This window comes from Solea solea, chromosome 4 (assembly GCF_958295425.1).
Source record: "Solea solea chromosome 4, fSolSol10.1, whole genome shotgun sequence".
NCBI classification, from domain to species: domain Eukaryota; kingdom Metazoa; phylum Chordata; class Actinopteri; order Pleuronectiformes; family Soleidae; genus Solea; species Solea solea.
In genome coordinates this window covers 7,426,407-7,453,705 of record NC_081137.1, presented here as the reverse complement: position 1 = coordinate 7,453,705, position 27,299 = coordinate 7,426,407, and the positions used below count along the sequence as shown (strand labels likewise).

The 27,299-nt window shown below is 40.6% G+C and overlaps 1 protein-coding gene across 2 annotated transcripts; it reads right to left on the bottom strand.

Moving 5' to 3' along the window:
- Positions 1-750: 750 nt before the first annotated feature.
- Positions 751-26,401, bottom strand: lrch2 (leucine-rich repeats and calponin homology (CH) domain containing 2). Of its 2 annotated transcripts, none has more exons than XM_058627594.1 (20): positions 25,824-26,401; positions 17,818-17,962; positions 17,459-17,585; positions 17,237-17,342; positions 16,411-16,547; positions 15,654-15,784; positions 15,418-15,505; positions 14,773-14,869; positions 14,552-14,649; positions 14,404-14,471; positions 13,319-13,423; positions 12,860-12,928; positions 12,335-12,397; positions 11,336-11,609; positions 10,280-10,330; positions 7,977-8,040; positions 7,324-7,436; positions 6,760-6,897; positions 6,562-6,639; positions 751-5,633 (listed from the first exon to the last, which is right to left on the bottom strand). In XM_058627594.1, the coding sequence occupies exons 1-20, from the start codon at positions 26,092-26,094 to the stop codon at positions 5,526-5,528; spliced, it is 2,331 nt and encodes a 776-aa protein (XP_058483577.1). In that variant the 5' UTR covers positions 26,095-26,401; the 3' UTR covers positions 751-5,525. The 2 variants fall into 2 exon arrangements, with proteins under 2 accessions (XP_058483577.1, XP_058483578.1); XM_058627595.1 differs by lacking the exon at positions 12,860-12,928 and having other exon boundaries at positions 11,336-11,470; positions 11,561-11,609; positions 25,824-26,389.
- Positions 26,402-27,299: the final 898 nt, after the last annotated feature.

Genomic DNA, 27,299 nt, shown 5'->3' with positions numbered 1-27,299 from the left:
AGGGGGATTTAAATGAATCGTAATGGACAGCGAAAAGAGCCCATTGTCACGTGTAATGTTTCTTTGTAATTTATTGGATATTGACTGGATATTTTTCACAGGAAATCTGAGATCAGTCATCGCGTTTTATGGACAAACTGTCATTTTAGAGCTCCTCGCCCCGACAGTTTGGTTTACTGTAAATGAGACAAAGGTTTTGACTCATGATGTGACACATGAGCTGGCATCTCCGTTACTGGAGCTGGTGGCGAAAAACAAAGGTAATCAAGAAGTGGAAATCAAATTTTCCATGGAAACACACAGATCCTCTAGTTGGGCATGTTGCTGAGGGATGATGTGCAGTTCTGTTTGCAGTGACATCAAATGGTGAGATTGCAGATTGCAGATATTCAGCATGTCAGGGAACTACGGTGGCCTTTGAACACCAGAAAGGATGATGTACAAATGTATACACTGCTATTAAACTAGACTCACTCCTATTTAGCTTTTATATTCTGTTATCTGATATCACATTTAAAGAAGGAATAAGAACGAGGAAGAGGCACAACATTACCGTCTGCCAACGACCACAAACAGCTACAACAAGTGAAAACATTCCCACAGTCTGCTTCTGGTTAGTTACCAAAACAGTTTAATAGACTCCGCTTACACCTTAAATGACTAATAACTGATGCATTCCCACAAATTACCTCTCTAATTAGAGCAAGGTTTTCTATCTGCAAACGATTGTAATGAAGACAAGAAGCTCTGGCCTGCAAAGAACTTGACTTTATTTCATATTGACATGTTTGTTTTATAAGAAAACCCTGGAGTTTATACAGATGATATGTACACGTTCAGCCTTTCAGTATTTTTGCATGCACTTTGACTTTGTCCTACAAAAAGCTTGTATACGTGAGTCTCCTCGGCAGTGTAGTATTCAGACACGACTCACTAGTCCACTGTTTTCTTTGGGTGAAATGTTAAATTACATAGAAGTGTGCCTCGGGGCATACGATAAAATAAATTAACAGTCACAGATGTAGCTTTCATCACATAAATCACAGATTGGCACCAACACAGAAAAAGAAGTGCCAATTTCATTGCGTGTGAATGTTTATCATATTTGTATGTAACAGGAGTATCACATAAAAGCAAAATTATAATAATTAAAAAAAAAAAATCTGTACATTGTTCCTCTTAATATAAACACACACAACCTTGATCCCAGGCTTTGTAAAATTCCTCCGATTTAAAAAATAATAATAGTCTGGTTCACATGTGAAACACACATTAATGTTCTCACATCGGCCTTAAAACAACACCAACATTCTGACACAAATAATATTTTCCAGATCCAGCAGAAGATTTCTGTCTGACAGCGATGAATGGTGGCGGCAACAACAGAACATTTGCTGGAGAAGTTCATTGGGTAAATTCACAGCAAGTATAGTGACGAATGAAAAGCACAAGCGAAGGAAATTGAACAAAAATGGCACAAAGAACGCACAATAAGTCATCCACAAGGTGTTCACTTCAGCTGTTTATCTGCTCATCTTGTTTTACAGAAAGGTTCAAAGGTAAAACTGTGATCGTATGTGATACTAAGATTGTTCCGCCTCAGGAGAGATAACAAGGTGTGATTCGTACCCATCATTTTCACTACAGCTGTTTATCTGCTCATCTTGTTTTACAGAAAGGTTCAAAGGTAAAACTGATAGTATGTGATACAAAGAGTGTTCTGCCTCAGAAGAAATAAAGTGTGATACCGATCGAGATTTATTTTTCAACCTCTGTAGTCCATGCCTCGACTGATCCGGTGGCATGATAGAGATGGAGACATTACCATGTTCTGACGACAGAGACAAATAAGACAGTGGTTCATACAAGTGAACATCTTTAGGAAACCATCTAAAGTCAACATGTTAGCGCAACAGTTTAACAAAAGGTCATAGTTTCATTGTGTCTGAAAGTGTAAATCGAGTTTTAGACGTTTCCCTGCTCCAACACACCGGATTCAAATGTTCTAAAACATGCAGGGGCAGCGACTCCACCAGAAACACACCACAACACACCCAACACAAATATTAACAGATGACTTTTGTTTTCCCTCAGGTTTTCATAAGTTCAAATGAATGATGTAGAAGATTGTAAAAACCACAAAGCCTCAGTGCCTCGCAGGTTCTTCTCCGTTTTGTTATAAATCCATGTTAGTGAGCGCCACACTCTTTACAAGGATTATCTGTTCACCTGACAGCATCATTATTAATCCGCATTTGAAAGAAAATGAGGATTAATGATAGAAAAATCTCCACGTCACTAGCACAGCAAGTGTACAAAGCCCCACTTACTTTTGCACAAAAGCGACAGGTTTAACGGCACAGGTCACAAATACAAAGCGTTGCATTGTGTGAGGACACTTTCAGAGGAGGATGCCAGCTGACTTAAGTATTACTCAATAACCACTTTGTTAGGTATGGGATAGGTGCTTAGTGGAGTGGCACGTGCATCGGTTTTCAAGTGTTGTAAAGAGTATTTTATTTACTTTCGATCGTATCAAACCAGTCGAATGTCATTTGTACAGTTGAACCCATGAAGTGGCCCGTGAGTTTAGAGAGATAGGCGAGACAATAAAGGATGACCTGAGTCTGCTTCGTGTGACTGCATGCAGCCCAACACCGGCGTCCCTCATTTTCTATCAGCGAAAATGTGCAACACATGACCGCGGCCTGATTTGATGCATATTTTTCACTTGGTGAGTCCTAAGAGACTGGAAGCCCTGTATCATGTTGCACCTCGGCGGCATCTGGTCTTTGGAGAAGGATGGAACAAATATCAGTCAGTACAGCGCACTCAAAGGAAGCAGAGGGTTCTCATGAGCAACATTCAGGTTGGGTTTTCTGACTGGTCAGTAAACCACATCAGAACCTGATGCATCCTGTTCATGTGTAGGTGAAAACCATGCACTGGGACAGGCCTAGAACTAGACTGCACATAAAAATGGACATTGTCTTCCTGTTTGAAAAGTGAAGCCCAGGAAATAGGATGGAAATAGCAGTGAAGCCACCAGGGGGCGACTCCGCAGGTTACAAAAAGAACTCCATGGGAAAATGAGCCTACTTCTAACTTGATTTAGAACATAAGTAAACGTTTTCCTAAAGAGTTAATGATATGAATCACGAGTGTCAGGTCTTCTTCAACAGCAAATGATGTCACTTTTGTACATTATGTTACCATTTAGAGGAAAATAAGACGATAAAGTGTCCAATGTGTCGTCCAATAAGAGCAGGTCACACATCAAATCGAGAATCTAGAGGCTTTAAAAAAAGGAGTTTGTTATGCAACAGGAAAACTTTGTCCACTTTTTATAAATAGTCTATGTTGACTTGTTAAAAGAAAATTTCCCAAATTGTAACGAATCAAAGCAACCTCTTCTTTAAGGCACAATAGTTCATATTTTATGTTTCTGCGCTGTTTAACACAATTAAACAAAAACTCAGCCTTATTAGAAAAGCATGTAGCATAGCCACATGTGTCCCTTCATTGGATTTTATGATTGATTGATGTCATATAAATACAGGTCATGACACTCAGCTTCTCTTCAAATACAGTCACCTGTGTGAGAAACGAAGTTTCATCCACTGTCCTGCACAGAAATGATGTGTTGCATAAAAATACCAAACGTTTCGTTGAGTGTGAAGGAATAAATAATAAAATGGACGCATAAAAAAGCTTAAATGTTGCATTTTCAGTTTACAAACCTGTACAAACCTGTACAGATCAGATCTTGCCACCTCTCCAGTGGGTGGGATATTTATCCTGTCAACATTGTTCTCACCTCTACTGGCAAGTTTTACTCTTTACTCTCGATCAATTTAAAAACCTACACAGAAAAAACTAAGAATCAAGGTGAAAATACACACAAAAAAAAAACCCTGAATAAATAAATAAATAAATATTTCCCTGAAACAATAAATCGTATCAGAATCACAATACAGCAGAGTTGGGCATTAAGATAACACCATGCTATGTGTGGAAGAGCGTTTTCCTTGAAGCAGCACTGAGCCCAAAACACATAAGTCATCTGAGGTGACGTGCCTTATCAGCTGCTGTTACGGAGGCACGATCTTCCGGTTAAGATTTGACGGATGGAGCGGTCATCCTGCTGTCCTGATAAGGCACGTCACCCCCTGACATCACGTGAGAGTTCTGAGGAAGGCGGATGACACACGCCGAATCTGGTTAACAAGATAAAGGAAAACTTACTGTTGTCTAAAAAAACAGCCAAACCTGACGTCACAGTGGTTTAAATGTCGCTCCTCCTAGTGCGTGGCTACAGTATTTTAAATCACACACCCGTGTTGGAAAACTGATGTGTCACTTCCCTCTAGAAAAGCGGAGGAGATGCCGTGGCTGAAATGTAATACTTGGCAAATCCAGCTTGGGTACTGACAGTGAGATTCAGTGCATAAATACTGGGTAAAAAAAATGTAAAGCTCGAGTGTTGAACATCTATCCCTCCCCCATGTGGACTTCTGAGTAATTACTAACACAGTCTGTGGCCTCTGGTTTACTCTGTGTTCTCTCACACATGCACAGAGAGAGAGAGAGAGAGAGAGAGCGAGAAGAGAAAGAAGCAGTGCTGTCTATGCCTGATGTATGCTTCTATGGTATTCCATCAAGTTTCCAAACTAATTGGAGCTGCGTGGTGAAGGAAACAGAAGCAGCTTTGACCGACTCATGTAGTCAGGCAGCTATTCAATACAGTACAATCACTTCTGTGAGCAATCACAATGTGAATAGCATACGATTCATCCACCAAAGTTTATTTTTTAGTCTTATTTAGTAGAAACTACTTCTGAAAGTTTTTGTTGCCGCCTCTTGGTGTTTTAAGCCACAGCGCAACTGTATAGTGTACCGTATGTAACCGTATGTAAGCTTTATACACGCCGTGTGCTTAAAGCTTACATAGAGTAGAGTCGATCCATGCTGTGCGAAAAGCGCCATTATACTGAGAAGCGTGGAGAGAGTAATGTGGAGCTGACTTGACAGTGGTTTGAAAGCAACAGACTTGTGTTTACACATAAATGTTACGCACTACAGCTTTAAATTTATAAAAAAAAAAAAAAAAAAATCTATTACACACGAACTGTACCGCACACAAAAAGAGAAAACAAGAGAACTCAAGGACCACTTGACGCCCGGCAGTGGTTTGGGTTTACAGTATGAAGCCCTTGAGGCAGCGTAGGTCTGAACAAGTGAGTTACACACACACACACACACACACACACACAGGATGATCCCAGTAACTAGAAAAGGACACAAAGGAAAAATGTGATGGATGGGAAGTGGGCGGAGGCTGACATCATATGAGAAGACAGAGCTTCTTCAGCTTCATGTCTCCTGTTTCAGTCAGGAAGAAAATCCACCAGGTCCTCACCCTGAGGGGCTCTCTGGTCCCTGGAGTTTGGGTGTCAGGTTTGGGCTGTGTGTGTGTGTGTGTGGGGGGGGTTGTCTGCAGGTTGGATGCAGCATTGAGGTTTGTGTCAAACAGCTGGCAGCTGTGTGGGCAGATCCAGTAGAGCCTGGACGGTCATACCCACCGTCACCAGGCCGCGCTCTTCTAGGATGTGATGGGGAAGACAAAGCTTGTCCTGAGTTAAGAGAGGGACGAGGGACGGCCCGGAGACAACTGTTAGTCACAGCTGAAGCAGGGGTTTCAAAGATATAATGTGTAATATTTCTGCAGTAAAATATCTAACTGTACTTTGTACTGTACAAAGAGTATACCTGCAATGCACTTACATTTTTCTAATGTGTTATTTCTTGTGGTTTGTTTTTCTTAACTGTTCTTAAATACCATTTCAAATTGCTGGGTGAGCCACTAAATTGCCCCCTTCGGTCAAATACATTGTCTTTTAATTGAATTGAATGTTCTCCTTTCAAAGAGGTAATCGGCTTGACCTTCTCTGTTATAACCTCTGAGGCAAACCGAGACACAAAATCCCATAATCACACCCTCAACCTAGTTGTTATTGTTTTGACTGAGAACTCTAGCAACAGGAAATTACAGGAAAGTGAGTGTTTGACAATGTCTCTCACACACTGTCATACATGACTGTGGATTTCCAAATCTCGATGTTTTCTATTGTGTGAAAATACACACTTTTACACCGTCTTCACCTGAGTTTTGAAAAATTCACTTCTTAACATATTTAATGGTATTTAAATGATGTTCAGTAGTAGCTGAACTTCACACATTAATATGTGACAGCCTTTGTTTGCTTCCACAAAAGGTGACTAATAACTAACAACTATCTATTAGTATTATCTGTGTTTTTGGGTGGATTCATTGTGGTTAAGGTGTGTCTTTTTTCTCAGCCTTTTCTAGTTTTTCTTTCATCATGTGGTGAAGTTATCAGATTACAATTGTGTAAACATGTTTGTTTGTTTTTATATTTTTATGTTTTTCGTATATTTTAGTATAATGTAATTGCTATGGGAAAAGGTTGTTGTTGTTTTTTTATCCAGAAGTCAGTGAGTGAGTCAGTGAGTGAGTGAGTGACTCATCATTGGTATTACCTGTGGAACACCCATCTTCTTACAGGCATCCAAGAAGTTCTCCACATTCCTACGGCATTTCGCCATGCTGAGCTTTGGCTGGAAACAACAATATGCCACATTAGCAATTGAAGCAGCAAGGACATGAACAGTCTGCTGACATTGATACGAACAGAGAGTATTTCTTTAATTTTTTCTTTGGTAGCTGAATGTGCTCACCACTGCAGGCGACGGTACATGGATGCTGGCAACAGAGCGAGGACAGATGTGATTGGCTAAATGGCAAAGGACAACGCCGTCCATGAGAGCAGCTCCGACGTCTTCTGGAAGCAACACCTTCAGTCTGGACTCAATATTCTGCAAACGCATAAACAATGAGCTCCAAATTTGATTTGACTTAACATATAAGGGGTGGCACGATACCACCATTTTGTACCAATACTGACATCAGACGTCGTGGATTTATCACCTAGCCATAACCAACTATAAAAACTAACCCTCTTCCATAAAAATAGGGGCTATCCAAATATTTTTGAAGGAATAGTCGCTTGTTATTACTATATGGCATATAATATTGATTTGAGCATGATTTTTGAAAAAAAGTGGTGACAGCCCTCCTAAAAAATGCTGAATCACCATGTCCAAATATCCCCAATGCAGATGTAAAAGTGGGTAAGTCTTACAACATGAGGTGAATCAGAGAGATGATACAATGTGGCACCCGGACAACTCAGTGCTTTGTACGAAAATGCAAAGGCATAAACATGCGGTGAGGTTTCGGACCTGTCGTAAGAAGCCTATCTGCTCCAGTTCCTCTCTCAGGTGCTCCATCTTCCTCCTCATGGTGAAGCTGGGGTCTGTCGAGTTGAAATCCTGACGGCTTCCTCTGGTGAAGGCTGAAAGTAGAAGTGAGGGGTGACAGGTTTGAATGAAGATAAATATTACTCATGTATCTTTGTTTCTTTGAATGCCAACATGAGAACTTGTTATGTTTAAAGATGTGCATGTGCATGAACCGGGCAAAAGGACTGATGTCATTTGTCAAGGCCGACTTTAACCACACATATGCAATGTTTTGAATTGGGATTGCAGTAACTAAAGGTAATGTTTTACATACAGTATATGACCTCTGAATTCTGGATGTATTAATTCATCTTAAGTAACACTCATCAGTCAAATACTCATGTGACCATGTTCAGTCTTGTCCTGGTAGATACAGTGCTCTGATTCCTCAGAAAACCCACCCCACTTCTACAGAAAAGTTTTGACTCCACCAAAAAATATTTGATGAACACGGCATGGATATGTGTCCTGGGTTTGAAGTTAAAGCCAAGAGCTTGAGCTTTGAGCTTTGAGCTTGAGCTTTGAGCTTGAGCTTTGAGCTTGAATGGCCGAACCCTGACGTTCTGACCAGAAGCTTTACGGTGACACATTACCTGATCTTGGCTTTAGTCCAAACACTGTCAAAGTTGTGCTGAAATCAACGTTTCTTAAGCCTTCCTGAAAAACAAAAAACAACTTCTTAATTGGGACAGTTGAGCTGGAAAACTACAGCTCATTAACAGCATTCACGTTATTAACCTCTGGGAGAGTTGTGAGGAAAGTTCTGAAACAAGTGGATTCCAGCCTCTCTGGGTCAAGAGCATTTCACTGAGCAAACAATCCTTGAACAGACGCCAGAAATGCAAATGCAAACTGATGAAATGCCAAGACTGAGACACAAATGCTGCACAGTGGTCCAAACAAAACAAAGCAGTCATGTATTACAATAAACCTGGGATGTTTTTTCCTGGTCTCAGTGAAACCTTAGCAAAGCATAGGAAGGAATATGACGATATTAACATGGAACTCCGAGCAAAAGACATTCAAATAGGAGCCAAAGCACCACCCAGGTTGTTGGGGGTAGGTGGTGTCCATTGTTCTCGGTGGTCATTAAGGCTTTGCTTGTCATGAGAGACACATTTTCAGTACGGTGCTTTTACAAAACGGTCTTATGGGAACCCTTAGAGCTAATATTAAATATTACACATTATTATGTATTCTGCTTAAATTGAGTTGGCTTTTTCAAATACTAATACGTTTTTAAAGACTTTAACCCTTTATATGCCAGTTTTTTTTATATGCCATATGTTGTTTTTTTTAATAGATGAAAAACCCACAGAAAACCCCCCAGAAAATATGAATTATTTTCAATAAACTGCATGCAAAGTAGATTTTTTAGTTTTTAATTATTACAGGTTTATAATAATTATACATTATTATAGTCTACTTCCATTGAGCTGATATTTTCACCTACATCTGACCTAATTATTGATATCAAATACTAATTCATTTTTAAGGATTTTAACCCTTTAAATGCCAGGTTTGTGTCAACCCCACAAAATAGGAATTACTATTTTCAATACATGAAAAGTAAAACGTTTTTGTGTTGAATTATTGCAGCCTGAGCTATGTCAATGATTAGCAGCAACGCTTGTGACAGTGCCATCTCGTGGAAACAGCATGTTCCCCATTGGACTGTGAGAGGAAGCCGGAGAACCTGGAGCACACACGGGGGAGAACATGCAAACTCCATGCAGAAAGACCCTTGTTCCACCCGGGGCTCGAACTTGGGTCCGCCAACCACTACACCAACCGTGTGGCCAATAAAAATACTCAATCTTGCTCATATTCATGCCATATGAACCCAGACACAATTATCAACAAACAAACAAGTAGGAGAGAATGAGTGGGAAATGTGTTATCTTCATCTTTCAATTCTAAAGCCAAGGGAGTCACTATTTGATGAATAATAACATTTCCCATAAAAAGTTAGATCATCTGGTAGATATGCATCAGTTAACTGCCAGCTGTTTTCAGACTCCCTTATTTCAAGAGTCGGGGGGGGGGGGGGTTAGGGTGGTTTGTCACGACAAGACAAAAGCAGTGAAAATGACCTTTGATGAAAGACTTTATCAAAGTCTTTCACCTTTCATCTGATGTCTGGAAAACGCACACTCAAACCAGAGCGAACCAAATCATTCTGATCAAGAAATGACCTTTTGCTATGGTCAGTGCACGTAATTCACGTCCAGAATTCTGTCTGACCTTTTACCTCTGACGTCGTCAATTCTAATGCCAGATAAAAAACCCTAATGTATACTGTTGGCAAGTAAACCGTACTCGGAACCAGATTAAACTATTTTCTGATATGAAATACAGCTGGGGAGACTTATTTAAGGGGACAGATAATCACCTATGGAAGATCTGGAGGTAGAAATATTACATTTAGAAAAGGAATTTCAGAAGTCTGGACCCAAGGATCCAAAAACCTAAATGTAACATATTATTCACTTATAAAATTGAAGTAACAAAACAAAGATATTATGAACTGGGAGAGAAAAGCAAATAACATTCTGGTAATTGGTAAAAACCTATATTCCTGTACTCGAAAAGAAACTGAAAAGACAATAGGATCCTTACAGTCTAATAAATATCATTTTATAAATAATGTAAAGATCTACTTATTCTCAATCTCTTCCTGAGTCGCTCTCGACTGCTTTGACAGTGATTCACTTTGTCTTGCTGCAGCAACACCCAAGTCCAGTGAGAATACAAGAACAATATGAGCTACTTATTAATGAAAACGAGCAATTTTCCTCCCTCAAGTGCTCCATCATCATCATCATCATCATCATCATCATCATCAAAACAAATGAATGGCACTACAATTTCACTAACTGTTTCCAGTCACACTCACCTCGCAGTCGTCATTTCCACTGGAGTTTTTCCGAGAGCTCTGACATTTGTACTGTCGAGAAAAGAGAAACAAATGACCATGATTTGACAATCTTTCCATTCCTGTTCTGTTGGTGGTTAAAGGAACGGCAGGCCTTCAAACAATGGTTTTATACAGACAGGCAGACCCGACGTGTGTTTTTAATCACATTGATCGTCTGAATGAGACTTTCTGAAGAGGACCTGAGACTTTCTAAACATTGGATGGATATACCTGCATGTTTTCTCCCACCTGCCTGTGGTTTTGTGAATTCTGCCTTTGATTCCCTATCGTCCCAGAGTCTTTGTAATAATTGAAATCCTACTCAGGTCCAGACAGACATCATTAAAAAAAAAAGAAGACAAACAAATAAAGTTCTGTGTGGTAGAAATCTGGAAAACATTCCAATCACTTCCGTCTGTTCTTTTGTCAAACCCTGCCCTCAAAACACACCACCGCCTAGCGACTGCTTAAAAACAAAGAGGATACAGACTTAAAACCCCATGAAAAACGCGGGTGGACAGTTTAGTGAGTCAGTTCTTTTCAAACGAACGTTTATTACAATATTGCAAGGGCAACTGGCAGCAGATTGTTTTTGTTTCCATGAGGACGTGATGAGGATTTCCGCTGGTTGCGGAAAAAAAACAAACTCAATCTAAAAGGGAAATCTACAGGAGAACTTCTACAATCGTAGATAGCTCTAATTCCAGTTTCAGATATCTACCAAGGTGGTTATAATAGTTTCACTTTCAGCTAGTTTTTAATAGTTTCTATGTTTTAGTTTTTGAGTATTTGCAGATGAACAACCATCCCTGAATCACATCTAACAGTGGAGAAGAAAGTAGACTGAAGTGCAAAATGTGCATCATCGTGCTGAGGTTGGATGCAGTTGGTGTGAAAGGTAAACAAGTTTGTAGCCGTCATTATAAAATGCCAGGAAGTCAAACTTGGCGACTACAGGTATGTTAGGCTTGTCATTGGAATTTTATTTTGCAACTAACACACTGTGCCCTTGCATGAGCGCACGCATGCCTGTACCTTTAGATAATCTTTTCTCAGGTACTTGTTCCTCCTGCGATCTTCATTCTGATTAAGGATGGGTGGAACCTCTGGCCACTTTGACTCTGACTCATCTGTCCTTAGGCTGCCATCAAAGGAGCTGGAAGACGAGGGCTGCAAGACCACACAGGGAAAACAAAAGTCACTCTCATCATCCACCAGAGGAAAAAACAACGTCATATGATGAAGATAAATGGTTTTTACCTGTCCACTCAGCACAGACGCTCCACTGCTTCCTTCATCGAGAGAAGCACTAGAAGAAAGACACAACTTCTTGAATTCATCGGGATCTTCTAAGGAGTATAACTAAAGCGCTTTAGTTTGCGTCGCTTGCGTAACATATTGCTCAGTGTATGCACATTGTTTGAAACACTTATTCGTCAACAAGACGGACGAGAGAACAAGGTGATTTGAATCGACACGGCTCGTACTAGTCCAACAGTAACAGGAGCAGGTCGCCCTCGGTCGAGTATCTCTCTGGCCGTGGAACGAAAGCAAATGCCAACGAGTGCAAGCCGGACCAATACTCTCCCTCTCAGTGTGTTTAAATTTAACTCTCCAAGTAACCGCAGTCATGCTTCAACCGGTTGAAGACACCAACGGCAACAGACACAAAAACTTGTAAGCACAGAACATGACAAATAGACATCGATCACTATAACTATGTTTTTCTTACATCAGACATGCTTGCTCAACTGTGACAGTGTGCTCAAGTATTATATTACATAATATTGGCTGTTTGAGGTGCTGCAGTATATGTGGTTATCCCAGAGTGCATTCTTTCATCCTGCAGGAAGAACTCCACATCACAGCACAAAGCATCATGTCCGTCTCATTTGACTTTGCACGGGCCAGACCTGTCGCATTGTTGTAGGTTATCATGGTCAAATTCCCTCAGCACTGGCTCAACTTTAAATGGGTGCTTCTGCTCAGTGGCACTGAACAACAGACAGCCCAGTGCAGGGATTCTTCACGTACCTTCGAGCCGTCTGTGGCGGAGGCCTTGGTTTGTTGCTGGAGCTTCCAGAGTGACTTAGGAACCTGCAGACAGGAAGAGACACAGAACATTCACATTTCCCCATATTTTAGGTGCCACTTTCAAAAGGACATGAACATGTCTGAACTGATCACCCAAACATCAGTTTTGGACAGAGCGTTCTATTGACGGATGTAACTGCTCTTATTGAGTTTTAATTAGGGACCTGTTTCGTTTTGCGTGTGTAGTGGTGGTTGTTTTGTGTATCGTCTGTTTTTATGATGCAACTTTTGAGTGTACTGATGCTGTTGTCTTGGCCAGGTCTCTCTTGAAAAAGAGATTTCAATCTCAGTGAGACTTTTCTTACCTGTATACCAGCTAATGAGAAAAGGGAGCAAGGGATGAGAAAATGGAAACACTTGCAGTCACAAATAACCCAAATAATAATAATAATAATAAAAAAAAGGAATAATAGTTTACCAGTGTAACCCAGTGTGACATGCAGAAAAGCAAAGCGGGTGCCTGACCTGTGTGCCCGCCCGGTTACTCTCCGTCGGTGAATAAGACTCTCTGCTCTGCAAATTAAGGATCGCCGTCTAGAAGCCGTACATCAAATGTGCAGTAGCCGAGTTGAGGGAGAAAGCAGGGAACAAAGAGATGATCAGGGGAAGGACGGGCGTGGACAGAGAGAAAGCCAAGTAAGGCTGACATTTGATTTGCAGAGGCGGAGGAGGCCACATGGTGCTGATGGAGCGATATTTGGGGACACATGGGGGAAAAAACGCCTATCTGGATATTGAGAAACAGAGAATGAATCCACAAATATGGGGAGTGATGAGAGCAGCGTGTTACATGATGAGGAGGAAGGAGAAAGTATCAAACATCTGGATGTAAGCAGCACAGTGATACTAAACTAATGTATAGTGTTGGATTAAGAGTCTGGTGGCTTTTGTCGTACTTGTGGAAGAGAAGCGGGACCCACGCACCTATTCTGCTGCTCCTGCTGCAAAAGCTGAACAGCAATCTTCCTCAGATCCAGCACTTCCTTCAGCTCATCCTCCTCTTCCTCAACAAGCTGCTCCTTGTCAGAACTGCAACGCATTCAAAAAGTCAAATTATTGCAGACGGTGCACAAACTATCTATCTATAACTACGTTGTACATTGTGCAATGACAATTAAAGGATTCTGAACAAGTTTGCCTCAGGAAACCACACACAATAATGTGGCCCAAATTAACTTCAGTAATAAAACATTCAAGTCTCAACACAGAGTGCTAAATGTATCTCCTATAACACTAAACATGGTTGTGCAACATTTTGCAGCATATTCTTCCAAAGATAATTTATGAGGTTTTACGAGACTGCATTTCTCATCGCTTACGAGCATGTGCCAGACCACTGTTTATTTTCAGACGAGGACTCATAATGATATTTTCTTTTTCACACACATTGTGCAATAGTTGACTTCTCGAAGAGTGTTTTTTCTCTGTATTAATGTGTTTGTTAGACCCAGCTCAGACCTGGTATTAGTCCAAATTACAAGCACCTAATGTATCCTGAAGCATCGACAGATCCAATTATGTCCTCAGGATGCTTTTGAGTGTCCTCACGTGTCGCCCTCGACCTTATAGACTGCTTCCTGGTCTCATACAACTGAATCGTTTATAAAAGAATAAAGATATAATTAACATCAATAAAATGAACATTATTAAATCTAGAGCCTAAAATGTAAAGAATACCGACATTAGGCTAACTGACTTCCTGTCTTACTTTCCTTTGTAAAATTGTGTCGTATAAAATTTCACGTAGTGGTGTTGGTGTCGCTCGGTTGCCAGGTTTGCACACAAGACCGCAAACACTCAACGTTTTCCATATTTAAATAAAATAATAATAATTGCAACGTTAACCCCTCTCAATACTTGAGAAAATGTAAATATTCCATAAATGGAGTGATATCTGAAGTCCCAAAGGTCAAGTCTTAGGGAAGTCGAGTCTTTTACCAACGATAGTCAAGCAAGTCTTCCATTTTAAGACCATTAATTCATTAATTAGTATTGAATAATGAACTAACCCTGACTCCTCTTTCCAGCCGTCTTTATCTCTGTTTAGCTGAGACATGTGAAGAACTTTTTCCAGTTCCTGAAACGCACACAGACACACACAGACCGTGTTAGCGACCCCGAAACAGACCCCGCATAACATCATATACAACTACATACCTTTATACAAGACACATGACTGCTCTGCTGCCCGTCACACTCTGACAGAGCAGGATCCTCGTCGGGGTTGGGCTCTATAAAGTCATAGAGATCCTGATCTGATAGAGGGAGGAAGCATCCGCGTTGATCATAAACCGTCATATTTCAGGCACTTCATTCAACAACCCCCGAGTCTCTGTTATCGCTTTTAAAGGAAATATGTGATACTTATTTTGGGTGACCTTTGCAAGAGTCCATTTTAGAGAGAAGTGATAGGGCGTCAGCACGGGCTGTCTCTGAAACCTGCGAGTGCAGGCTGATGGTGTCGTCGTCTGAAGGCTGCCAGATGAGAAAGAATGAGAAGCAAATTTTTTTTTTTTTTCTTTTTTCTTTTTTCAATTTAGAGGCTGTTCCTGTGTTAAAAAATTAGGAGATATGAGAAAAGGTGGAAAAATGCAGTGATGTAACTTTGAAACAAACATTTACAGTATGTATACATTAATTCTATTCTGCTAATGTGGTGGATAGAAAGGCCAAGAATCTTCATCCTAGATTATATTGAACATCTCAAAGTACATATTCTATTTAATATCATTGACTGATCTTTTGCAATCAAACAGGCATTTAAATATATCTAATTTATCAACTATAATGGAAAAAAACATATTGATCTTTACCTCAAGAAACAATGGCACACATTTTAATTCAAACATTTATACTGTTTATAGTTCACCTAGTGTATATTTTACACACTAATGCTTTTTAAGGGCAAGATTACCAACTGGTGCAAAGGCCTTATTGTATTCTGCATCTACTAAACTCGATTTTTCAGGTTAAATAATAATTTGGCACTGCATTTAATGAAGAGTACGAGTCTGAATGCTGACCTCTGTTGTAGAGAGCCTCTTGTCACCATTGTCGCTACCGATTCCAGAGTCAGGCCCATGGTTCTTACTGGGATAAAAATCTTCCATGCTGGAAATGTGAAAACAAAAGGCTGTTCTAAGAAGACAGAATCTAATTTGATTGGTAGGTGTGATAAATGCATTCAGAGTTATTATCAATCAATACATTATAAGGAAGTGTGCCACATGATGACAACACTTGGTGAATATTTTCATACCTGTCTGTGAGTGGCTGTGGAAGGCAGCGTTTGCCGAGGGAAGGAAGATCCAGTGTGTCCGGTTTCTTGTCCGTCCTGCACGCCTGGATGTTCAGATACTTGAATATGTGCACTTTGCCCTTGAGACAAATCTGAAACAGGCATGTGCACAAGGTTAGTCTGAGAAAACACACTCTGTCATCCACTAGGTGGTGCAACAGTACACATATGCATATGCAGACAGAAAAATAGTGATTCACAAGTGCAGAAACAGATTCTATATACAGTAAAACAAAGATTGTCAGCTAATTCTGTTTTGTTTTGTTTGTTTTTTTGCATCAGGAAATTAACTATATAAGTAAAAGAGGTCTACCACACAGGTGGTGATGTGCAGGTTTCAGCACCTATGGCCAAATGTAATGCAATGAAAAGATCAGTCTTGTACAGTGTGATGTCAAATTGCAATTATATAAAAATGTACCTTAACAGCTGAAAATCTTATTTTATGAACTTGACAGATAGATTACATGGTTTCTAGATTATCTTTCACCCGTCTTTTGATTTTTGAGTGCTTTAGATATTTGGTTGATTTCATATACTGTTGTACTATACTAGAAAATCAACTATTTGTATTTGTAGTGTTATGTCAACTTGAATGAGTCAGTGTCTCTCTTCCTCTATTCTCTTTTGTTTTGAGTTCATGGTATTGTGGATTTATTGTTATGGCTTCTCCTATTGTAAGTGTGGACTAAGAAAGACTAGGGGTGAGGTGACGTACCTGTGCGGGTGGAGACTGCATAGGATTGTTGTCGAGGATGATGTGCTGCAGCTGCCTGAGTTTCCTGTAGGCTGGAGGAATCTCTGTGATCTTATTGCAGGAGAAATCAAGTCGGATGAGCGGCAGGTCAGCCAACTCTGCAAGTGTAGACAAGAGAGTCGTTCTAAAAAGGCCTTTTGTTGAAATGTGATGCACAGTTCCAACGTGCATGAACAACACAATGCACATTTTGTTATGCTGGTGAGTTTCACCTGATCCACATCATGCTACACCCTTAGCACAGTGCCCAGTAAATACCAGTCTTATTTCAAGGCTCATTTAGTACAGTGTATTACTGTCGCAATAACTCTCCTGAAATTTACTGCATGTATCGTACCTTGTCAAAGCTGTGGGTTAAAAAAATATCCTTGTTTTTGACCCTAATTTTGGTAATTACATTAGATCCCACATTTCTAAAAACACGAGCAAAAGCACCTTTACATTGCACTCTTACATTAGTTCCCCTCTCTATCTATTTATCAACACAAACATTTAAAAACAGAGCACTGAGTCGATTGCCACAGCAAAGACACGAGAGGAAGCGATGAGGCCGATCTTAGGGACCGTGAAGGAGCGTAAAACGGAAGTAAGTCAAATAGTTAAGGTGGAGCACGCCCGTAAAGACACTTGTACAAAAACAATAACGACTTGGATCCTGTGGTGTACTGGGAGCCAGAACGGGAGAAATATGTTCATGTCTGTGAGTTCTTATCAAAAAACATTCTGAACAAGCTGAATAAACAGTGATGACTGTTATTCCTAACAACGTAATTGGTGACAGACTGACCCTCAGGCAGTATGTGAATGCAGTTCTTCCTGATGTTGAGTTCTCGTAAGGCTTGGAGCCTCCCGACCTGAGCTGGCAGCACCTCGATCTCATTACAGCTCACGTCCTGCAAGGGGAGGCAAAGTGTAAAGAATGGGATTGCCCTGGCTGTGCAATATACAAAAAAAACTGTATACTGCACACACACACAGACACACACAGACACACACACACACTGCTCACCAGCTCCATCAACTCTTTGGCTTTGCCGATCTCTTCAGGGATGCACACAAGCTTGTTGTTGCTCACAAGGAGGACTTTAAGGGGGAGGCTGAACAGGTATTTTGGCAAAACTGACAGGAGGTTCCGACTGTAGAGGAAGACAAAGCATCCACCTACTGTTAAAACAGCATAAAGAAGCATGTAACAGTGAGTATCTGTTAACTGGGAATTGAGTTTCAGCCAAAAAAAGGGGAAATGCTTCTTTTTCATCCTGTAAAGAGCCCAGAATGAGGAACAAGCACCTTTTTTCAGAGACAAAAAAACAAAACAAACAGAACACATGTAAACATTTCACACGCATAAGATTAGCAACAACTCACCTCACGTCAAGATAGGTCAGCATCTGTAGATTGATGATAGCTTCTGGGATGCACTTGATGCAATTATGGTAAAGGTTGAGTGACTCGAGGGGAGCGAACAGACACACTTCTGGAGGGATTTCCGTGAGGCGATTCTTGGATAAATCTGCAAGGTGAAATAAAACAAAAAAAAAAAAACAGAGGCTGATTAACATTCGTTCCTTCATCGTCAACCGCTTTATCCTCCACACGAGGGTCGCGGGGCTGCTGACAGGTCGCCAGTCCATCACAGGGGCCGATTAACATGTGATCTCTTTAAAAAAAAAATACAGGACACATACACTTTAACCTTTAAAGATCTAGTCTGGTTAATTAGACACTCTAAACTGACTATAGATTGAGATTGGCTCCTGCATGACCCTCCCAAAACAGAAACACAAATGCAAAACACAAAATAAAAAAGCCAAGTGTACACATGAGGCAGGATTTCAACTGCTGCACCGAACTGCTGCAGTGTTGAACATTACTAACACACATTAAAAGGTGTCAGATCGAGCTGGACTGCAGAGATTGCACATTTCTTACAGTGATGAGGCGATAAATGCAACGTTGGTTATACTAAAGAAATAAAATATCTATATATAAAATATCTGGATTTAAAGATTGCTGAATCACTCACGCAGCGCACATCCACACTGCACTACACAATGCCACACCCTGTGTTTGTCCTCTATGAAATACAAACTGCCTCTTTCTAAATGGGCAACATGCAAACAGCACGCACGTGTGTGTGTGTGTGTCCTATGAGAACAGCACAAGCAAAGACTACATTACATGTTACAGAGTTCGCCCTCAGACACATATTGATTCAGTGGCCTCTAATGGTGTGTGTTGAATTCTCTCTGGGTGACACAGTAATTAGAGACCTGTGCTGTGAGGAGCAGCTCCACACTGACAAATACCAAGCTTTTAATTATTCTGTTACACCAAACTGGTGAGCGCTACTATATCCACAAAAATAAGACACATTACTACAAACCATATCCCCTTAATGAATGTAATTACATGCAGCTACTGCCATTTATTAGGCATCTATGTAACGACATAAGGGCTTTACTGAAAGCAAACGTTCTCTGACCTTAAGGCATTTCTGCTTGCTGTGTACGGATTAGCACACAACACATAACAATACATAATAATATCTTTAAATGTAGATGTGAACCATTAAGAAAAAATATAAAAGCAAAATTACAAAAACATTTGTACACAGCAGTGCAAACAGTGCAGTTTGTACACTGGTGTTCACAGTGGAAGATACAGGCTAACAATGAAGGACATGCATCTTTGCATTTAAGTGGTCTCTGCTTTGTGACAAGCTTTAAATGAGCAGACAGGCTTCAGTGTGTAGCTGCGGTCTGAGCTCTCACGGCAGCTGATAAGCAGAAGTGAGACGCAGACTGTAACGGCGTCGGCAGCACAAAGGAAAAGCAGCCGAGGGGTTAAGGGAAACAGATATTGCCACATGGGTAAAGACCAAAAGCTGAGGTCATAATGTGTGGTTGCTCTCCATTAAGAGTAAATTCTGCCTCTCCCTGAGGCCCAGACCTTGATGCTGTAACCCAGCTGTACATGGACGACTCCCCCACCTCCCTCCCCTCCCCTCCAGCCTGGCAACTGGGGATCTTTCTATAGCAGTGGAATCATCTGGGTCGATTGGAGATGGGGGGTGGGTGGAGGCAGGGAGTCATTGTGAGCCTGTCCATCTCCCTCCTCCAGCCCAGGACCATCTGCGGCCCAGTGGGTCTTCTATCCACCTGCTGGTTGCATGGAGCTCCCGCAGGACAAGGCCAACCAGGCAGACGAGCACACCGGGCTCCACTCTTCTGCACTGCACCCTCAGCACACTATTCATTTTTGTGGTATAGTGCAGATAATGTCTGGCTATGTCTTTCCATGACACAGCAAACTCTACACTTACCTGAGGAAGTAATGGACTTAAGTATGTCTGTTGATGACTACAACAGAACATCATTCTCTCTATTTCTTTTCTTTTTAACAGCACATTCAAGTATCAAGTGCCAGGGAAACAGGCACTGAGACATTTCACTGCTACCATTCCTTTCTGTAGAAAATTGGCAATGAAGGTGCAACACTCAGTTACATGGAAACAAAGGCAGAACACAAAAAAAAAAAAAAAAAAACATGATTCATTGGGGTTAATTATTGTGTCCTGCAGCAGATGAGGCCACAGTTTCATGGATGGCAGGTTTGGGGGTGTGGTCTTGGGGCTCTGCTGGGAGTTTAGAGGTTCCCTCTTTGGGGATGAAAGCTTTATAATAAATGCTCCAGCTCATAATCTCAATAACTGGGATTCAACTCAAGAAATGTCCTCTTTTCAGTCTTTTTCACAGACTCCAAAAAATCCCACACTGAAAGGAATTAAATTAGAAACATGACTCATTCTGTAGTGTCACTGAAGAAGGATTAATCTCTATAACAACTGGATAATTCACAAAGTCACATGTGTAAGAGTCATGAATCGTGCTAACCTCAGATTAACCAAACCATGTTCTGAGAAAAGAATAAAATGAATACAGCAACTATTACATCATTTTAATAACAGGCTAATTAAATACTATCTAACTTAATGAATTATTATTTGTCAGCTACAATAATCAATGAAATCAAATGCTTTGTGGTTTATACTTCTCTAATGTGGACCGGAGCTTCTAAGATATTTTTTGTTATGTGAGATACAGTGGGCTTGTGGAATATTTTCTAATAAAAAATTAACATCATATTTCCAAAAATACAAGTTAACACTGCACGGAATAATCTCCTTAAAATCTCTTATTACACTGCAACTCAAGATTGAATAAAATGTCACTGACAATCATAATTTAATTCTCAATATCATCAATATATATACACCGTATATAACCACTACATCATTAATTTGCTATAATAAGGCATTGTGTTGTCGCTGACAGGTGAACATATGTCCCGTCTAGACATGCGGCAGCAGCACTTAGAAGAAGCCCCCAGGGAAGAAACTGCAGTCAGCACTGTGACTTTCCTTCAAAAACAACAATTTCTTCAAATGATGCACTTTTGTTTTGGATTTTCTCTACTGTTGGTGACCACCACCGCATCAACAGCATCCTCTTTGCTACAAGAGCATGTGATTGGATTTCAAGTATGACGTTGAACTACACATAAGTAGCTACCGGAGCTAAGTGCATTGTTGTGTTTCTAACCTTTCCAGGGCTTTTGTACTTGGGGAGTGACACTTAACACTATTTGCACTGGTTGATCATTAAAACCAAGAATGCTACCTCAGTACTCGTGTCCTTGTGAAACCAAATTGTCAGGAATGGGACAATGGGGACAAATCAGAACAGATTTACCACGAGTCCCACAACGTGTCTGCTAAACATTACATTCTTTATATACATAACTAAAAAAGACATCATCAATTATATCTTTCATAAGGAACAGGGGTGAGAATCAAAGGGTACCTTGCAATACAATACGATACGCGGTACATGGTCCACGATAACAATAATATCATGATATACTATGATAATCAATATATTGCAAGACAATCCCATAGATACAGCATTAGTAGCAGTAGTGACGCCTGTCAAGTAAAACTGGCAGGGACCCTGAAATAATTTCCCCTTCTTCTGAATGCTTTAAAAGCTTGTGGTACATTTCAAACTTTGAGGAAATGAATAATGATAACCACATGTATAAGCAGGAAGTGGTTAAGTTGAACACATTGAGTAACCTCTCACTCACTGTTCTTTGCCACCTCTGCTCCCCACAGGGTAAAAACTGTGACTCAAATACTTGTGATACATCAAAAGCGAATGTAATCTGGGAGAAAATATCACATCATTTTTGTGAGAAAGGGTGGTAACCGTCGTAAAAGGTCCAGTTTGTAAGAAACAGTGATCTCTAATGTTGACAGACGTAGGACTACTTCACTCCCCCCGCCCTTTCCCAAGAGTGTCAGAGAACAAATATCACACTTTCTTTATCTTTTCTTTGACCTCACATTCTTTCCCCTTGAAAAAGGTATTTGGCTGTTAAATATTACACCAAACCCTTCAGAACAGGGTGCATGGAAACTAAAGACTTTCAGTGCAGTGTGATGGCTGGTCTTTAAAACAAATCTATTTGTTTCTTTTTAGATAACCACAAATTCAGCACAGCAGTTGAGCCTCCAGCTGTCTACACTTGTGATGTATGCGCGTCTCAGAATAATACATGTGACCACAGTGCATGTTCGCTGCAGCAGAAGCACGTCACATTTTCTAGCGTGTCCGTGTTTGTCCCCTCAGGGACAGAGTGATGACAGGCAGGGGCGTGCTGGGATATGAACCTGAACATCTGTGTGTTGTGTGATGTGATGGTCCCAGCTTCTGCTCAAGGTCAGGGCGGCCCTTTCAAACATCTCACAATTTCCCATGGGAAAAACAAACTAAGTGGACACAAACTGTCAGAAGCTCACTGCAAACAGACACCGTTGTGTGAGGACTTTCCACTGACTACTACCCATTAACTCATAAGTAAAAACTACTCAGTTTCACTTTACTCTGAACATTAACACTATCTAATTTATAGAACCATCAACCTGATGGATTGAAATTGAAATAACAACTGATTTATGGTGGGAGAGCAAGCTTAGGTGTGCAGGACAGATCAAGATACTGCCCATATAACTGCATGTTTAGAGGAATCAATCAGTTATTTCATTTCATTTGTTATCAGCTTCAGAAACATTTAACTTACATCAAAGACCTCTGACATCACGTCCAAATATGATTAGATACACCTGTTCAACTGCTTGTTGTGCGAATATCTAACCTTTAAATCACATGGCACAGCCAATGCATTAGATTAGTGACCAAGACTGACTTTTAGTCAACTACTGTTGCAGTGACATGCAAATCATTGCAAATTGCCGTGGCATAGACAGAACCAGGAGACTTGGGACTTTTCAAATGTTTGTCACTGGTTTTTTTTTTGCAACACAAAAGGTCAGACCCTCCCACATGTGGTACAACACCATATAAAGAGACATGTGGACTGTTAACAGACAGCAACTTCATCAACAACACTGACTGCTGTGAATTTCTCCAAAGAGACATTGCACCAAGCAAACAATCAGACATTTCAGTGAGGACACAGTTATGTAAAGGCTGCATATGACACATTAAATTTTAAATAAGTTTTCCATTCACAGCAGAGACTGTATTTGTGAAAAATGTTGGGGTGTGGTGTGGTGTTGATCACTCTTTGCACATCTGAAAGTGAGACCTTCCTCTAGCACACACCTTTTTATCCGAGGCATCGAAAATGAAGACGTGGTGGGGGAGAAAAAAAAGTGATCAGATAACAGCATTCAAAGTGACAGTTGAAATCTAACCAAGAGAAATGGGAGAGCGACAGAAATATTCTCTGTCTCTTTCATGTCTCCTTTGTTTACGATTATTGTGTTATACAAAATGCAGCCATGCCAGCAGTAGTTATTTAAAAACAAAATAATCGTGTACAAAAATATCAATACATATTGGCAGTGTGTTCATTCAGCAGCCCATAAACGTCCTGTTGAATCTGTCATCAGGACGTCAGCTCTTCAACGTAAAAGCTTATTTAAAATGGCACATTATATCAAATCAATTCATGCTTTCTTTAATAATGGATCATGTCATGTTGGCTTTCTACCGCAAGCTACACACACACACACTGGTCACTGATAAATGTCACTACAAAGCAACAATCTGTGTTCAAAATGTGCTTTATCCTGAACAAAGTCATCTCAAAGAGCAGAATCCACGACACAGTTTCACTTTCTTTTGGTGGCCTGTTAAAAATGTGTCAGTTTTGTGAGAAAGGTAGGCTTTTCTCTGAGTTAAAAATAAAGCTGCTGGAGTATGAAGAGGTGCTACAGTGTTTCAGCAGAGAATTGAAATCCCCTGTGGATCAGACTCGCTAACAAACCAGCAGCTTGACAGAGTAACACCATATGTTAATGAGGGACAATGAGATTCAGCATCTTCCTAATGTCTGTGATAATGACTGAGGCAGTCCTCATAATGACTACTATTCATTCAATATTTTTCTAAACTCACACCATGAACGTTCTCCTGCATAGGGTTCCTTACAGCAACATCTATTTATGTGTTAAAGACAAGCCCCGAGACGTCAACACAAATGCCTTCAGAAAACACATGACTAATACTAACCCAGGTGGTCTGTATTTAAATAGCACAACATATAGAATAAAACACCAAACAATAATAGCAAAATAATTAGATGAAGATGAATTAAAAACCATCAAACACAAAAACCTCATGTTTGATGATAATTTGGAGTTCACTTGCATTTAAATGATGCATAGTATCTCAAACCAGTTCTGCAACATTAGTGGGTGCATGTGGGATATCCAAGGTTAAGTGTTAACTGGATTGTGTGCTGTAAACATTAAGTGTTGTGAAGTAGTTTGAAAGCTTCAGCAAACAGCATGACATGCCTAGTTCCTCTTCAGTGTAAGGAAGTTCACCCAAATAAGCAACAAGGAACACTGTACTCCTGTATGAATGAACACACATGTCTGCAGAAGTAGCTCCACAGAGATTCTCCTGCCAACTATGATCCTCCAGTTACTGTCCATGTGAGCTCACAGCAGAACAAAGCAAGACAAACTCCAGATCCACAGAGAGTGACTGTGCAAATGTCCTGCTTCCTGCGTGCTAAAGCTCCTCTCTGCCTGCTGTTGTGAACATGTCTCACATACACAATGTCTTGCTGTGTGTTCATCATATGTGGACTCTCAAAACTCATATATGACAGATATTGTCAGAGGTTCAAGTCTGACAATAGATCTCCAAACAGATCGTCCATTATGGACATGAAGGTTCACTGCACAAAGGTTTTACAGCTGGAGGGAGATATAAGCATCCTTTTATTCCTTGCAAGGATTAGATTTTTTGAACATTATGTTGAATATATGTTTTGCATAACAGAAGCAATCCTCAGGAGAAGGCATGTATAGATAAATAACTGACAATCCTGCATGTGTCCTATAAATCAATATGTTTTTCTTAATTTATAACAAAGTAAAGGAACAATCATTAAAATCTACTGACTGATTATGCAAAAACTGCTGGCTGTCAACCTCTAAAAGGATGGCAGCAACTGATCTAGTGTGGAGAACCTTTTAGAGACACTGAACATCTTAATTTAATCCAAATTCTGAAATATCTGTATGATTCAGCAAGTGCTACATGGGTAAAGTTTGAACTGGGAGTATGAGATGGGTGATTATTCTCATCACTTCCTGCAGAAACTCGATAGAATGCATTACCTGATATCAGATAAATGAACATCATCCGACATAACAGAACCAGACCAGTATCTTCTTCCTCCTCTCTGACAGATAATATGGGCAAACGCACCCAGACGGGCAGACGGGGCTGTTAGTGCTCTGCATCTTTTGTCTGGTTTTGCCCCAAAGATGAAGGGATTAATGTCTTACATGCTCAACACACACGACATCCTGAGCTTTTACACCTGGCATCACATGGTTCATTCATATTCTGCTGCTGTTGCCCGCGGGGCCACATGAAACTGCAGCTCAGTGCAAACCGCTGCACAGCGCGTGACTTGGGTGCGCCTGCCTGCCTGCCTGCCGCCTCATTCATGTGTCTCATGTGGGGGAGTGTGAGCGGGGGGGGGGGGGCTGCTACTGAAAGCTACGGCCAAAACAAGCACACAACAGCGGCATGAGCTGCAGTTAACTGTGTGATATATGAGTGGACAGTGATTACAACCAGTGTGTGTGTGTGTGTGTGTGTGCATTTAAGGTCGGAATGTCCCTTTAAATATGATTACCTATAGACGCCTCTCTATGGTTAAAAAAATCCACAAATAAATTCACACACAATGCGGGCGTGATGCATTCACGTACACATAAACCTGTTCTGGTGAAATAAACGGGTATTGGGAAGGACTCTCACCTGCTTGTGTTGTATCCGTCAGATCGTAGCTCACACCCGGGTACTCTCTCAGCTTCCTCCCGCTCAGGTTCAGTATCCCCGAGCACACGGCATCATCCAGAGCCCGGTCCAGGCTGCGGGCCGTGTGGTACTGCTGCTGCTGCTGAAGATGATGATGTTGCTGGTGCTGCTGCTGAAACTGGCTGATGCCCGGGCTCCAGTGAGGTGCACCCGTGTGCTGGTAGCTGTATAGTGCCGCGCCAGCTCCCACACTTCCCTGACTAGTCGCCATTTTCGTAAAAAAAAGAAATTACTCTACTATAATAACAGCGCACAGCGGCAGTTTCTCCGCCCATGCGCATACAGGGCGCATTCCCGGGACGAACGCTAGGGGATGGGCTTCTGAGGTGGTGGTGCTGCTGCTGCTGCTGCTGCTGCTTCTTCTAGTGATGATGATGATAGTGATGGGAAACAGGGTCTGGTGGCCATTTTAGGCTTTTACTCCTCAGCCACCTACTCACACATACATCAAAGCAGGGGGGGCACGGTGCAGTACTCAGGGGTTAAAGGGCAGCTGTGGTTACTGACAATGACTAGTCACTATTTTAAAAAACATTATCTGACACTAGTGTATAAGTAATACTGAAGGTTCTGTACGTGGTGCCACATGCTACTGAATAATGCACAAGATAATTTATATGTAACAAAAAATTGATAGTGAGTGAGCCCAATCCCATTTCTCATGCATACCCTTGGCCCTCAAAACAGATTGGATGCTAATAATAATAATAATAATAATAATATTAGTAATACAAATAATCTTACAGCACCTTTAAAAACAAAAGCTTAAACGGGTAAAAACAGGGACATTCAGGGTCTGAAATAAGAGAAACACAAAGACACAAAATTAAAACCCTCATATGAAGTGCTTAACAAATTTTACATTACAAAGCCACAGCTTACCTAAATTAATAGCATTGGTAATTATCAAAATAATTGTTCCTCTAATGGTTAGAACACCAGTATGTAGAAGCTATTTAACCAAAATTATATTTTTAATGCTAAAATATAAAAACAGAGAAAATTGTAAAGCACATTATTATTTCTTGATGAATCAACATTAACGTCACCCAAAAGTGAGTACAATCTAATTAAAAAACATCAATACATGGATTAAGGAATAAAAGCATTAAAACAGGATATCAAAAAAAATGAAGGAACAAGATGATAAAAATAAACAAGTCTGGATAGATGGGTTTTGGAAGTGATGAGGAATGTTATGATACTGTATATTTGATCATACAAAATATGAGATTGATTTTGTTGTTAATTTGCTGATTCTATGTCAACTGTACAGTGTTAATTTTTTCTTAATAAAATTGAGGAAAACAAATACTTACACAATGAAATTACGATTAGACAAAATGACGTCACCAGAGCTGGCCCAAGGCATAAGCCAACCAAGTGGCTGCTTGGGGTCCCCTTGTCACCAGGGGG

Coding starts and splice junctions, on each gene's coding strand:
- lrch2 (XM_058627594.1), bottom strand. CDS start 26,094: ATGGCGACTAGTCAGGGAAGTGTGGGAGCTGGCGCGGCACTATACAGC. Junction 17,963..25,823: donor GACGGATACAACACAAGCAG/GTGAGAGTCCTT, acceptor TTCACCTTGCAG/ATTTATCCAAGAATCGCCTC. Junction 15,785..16,410: donor TGCAGTCTCCACCCGCACAG/GTACGTCACCTC, acceptor TGCCTGTTTCAG/ATTTGTCTCAAGGGCAAAGT.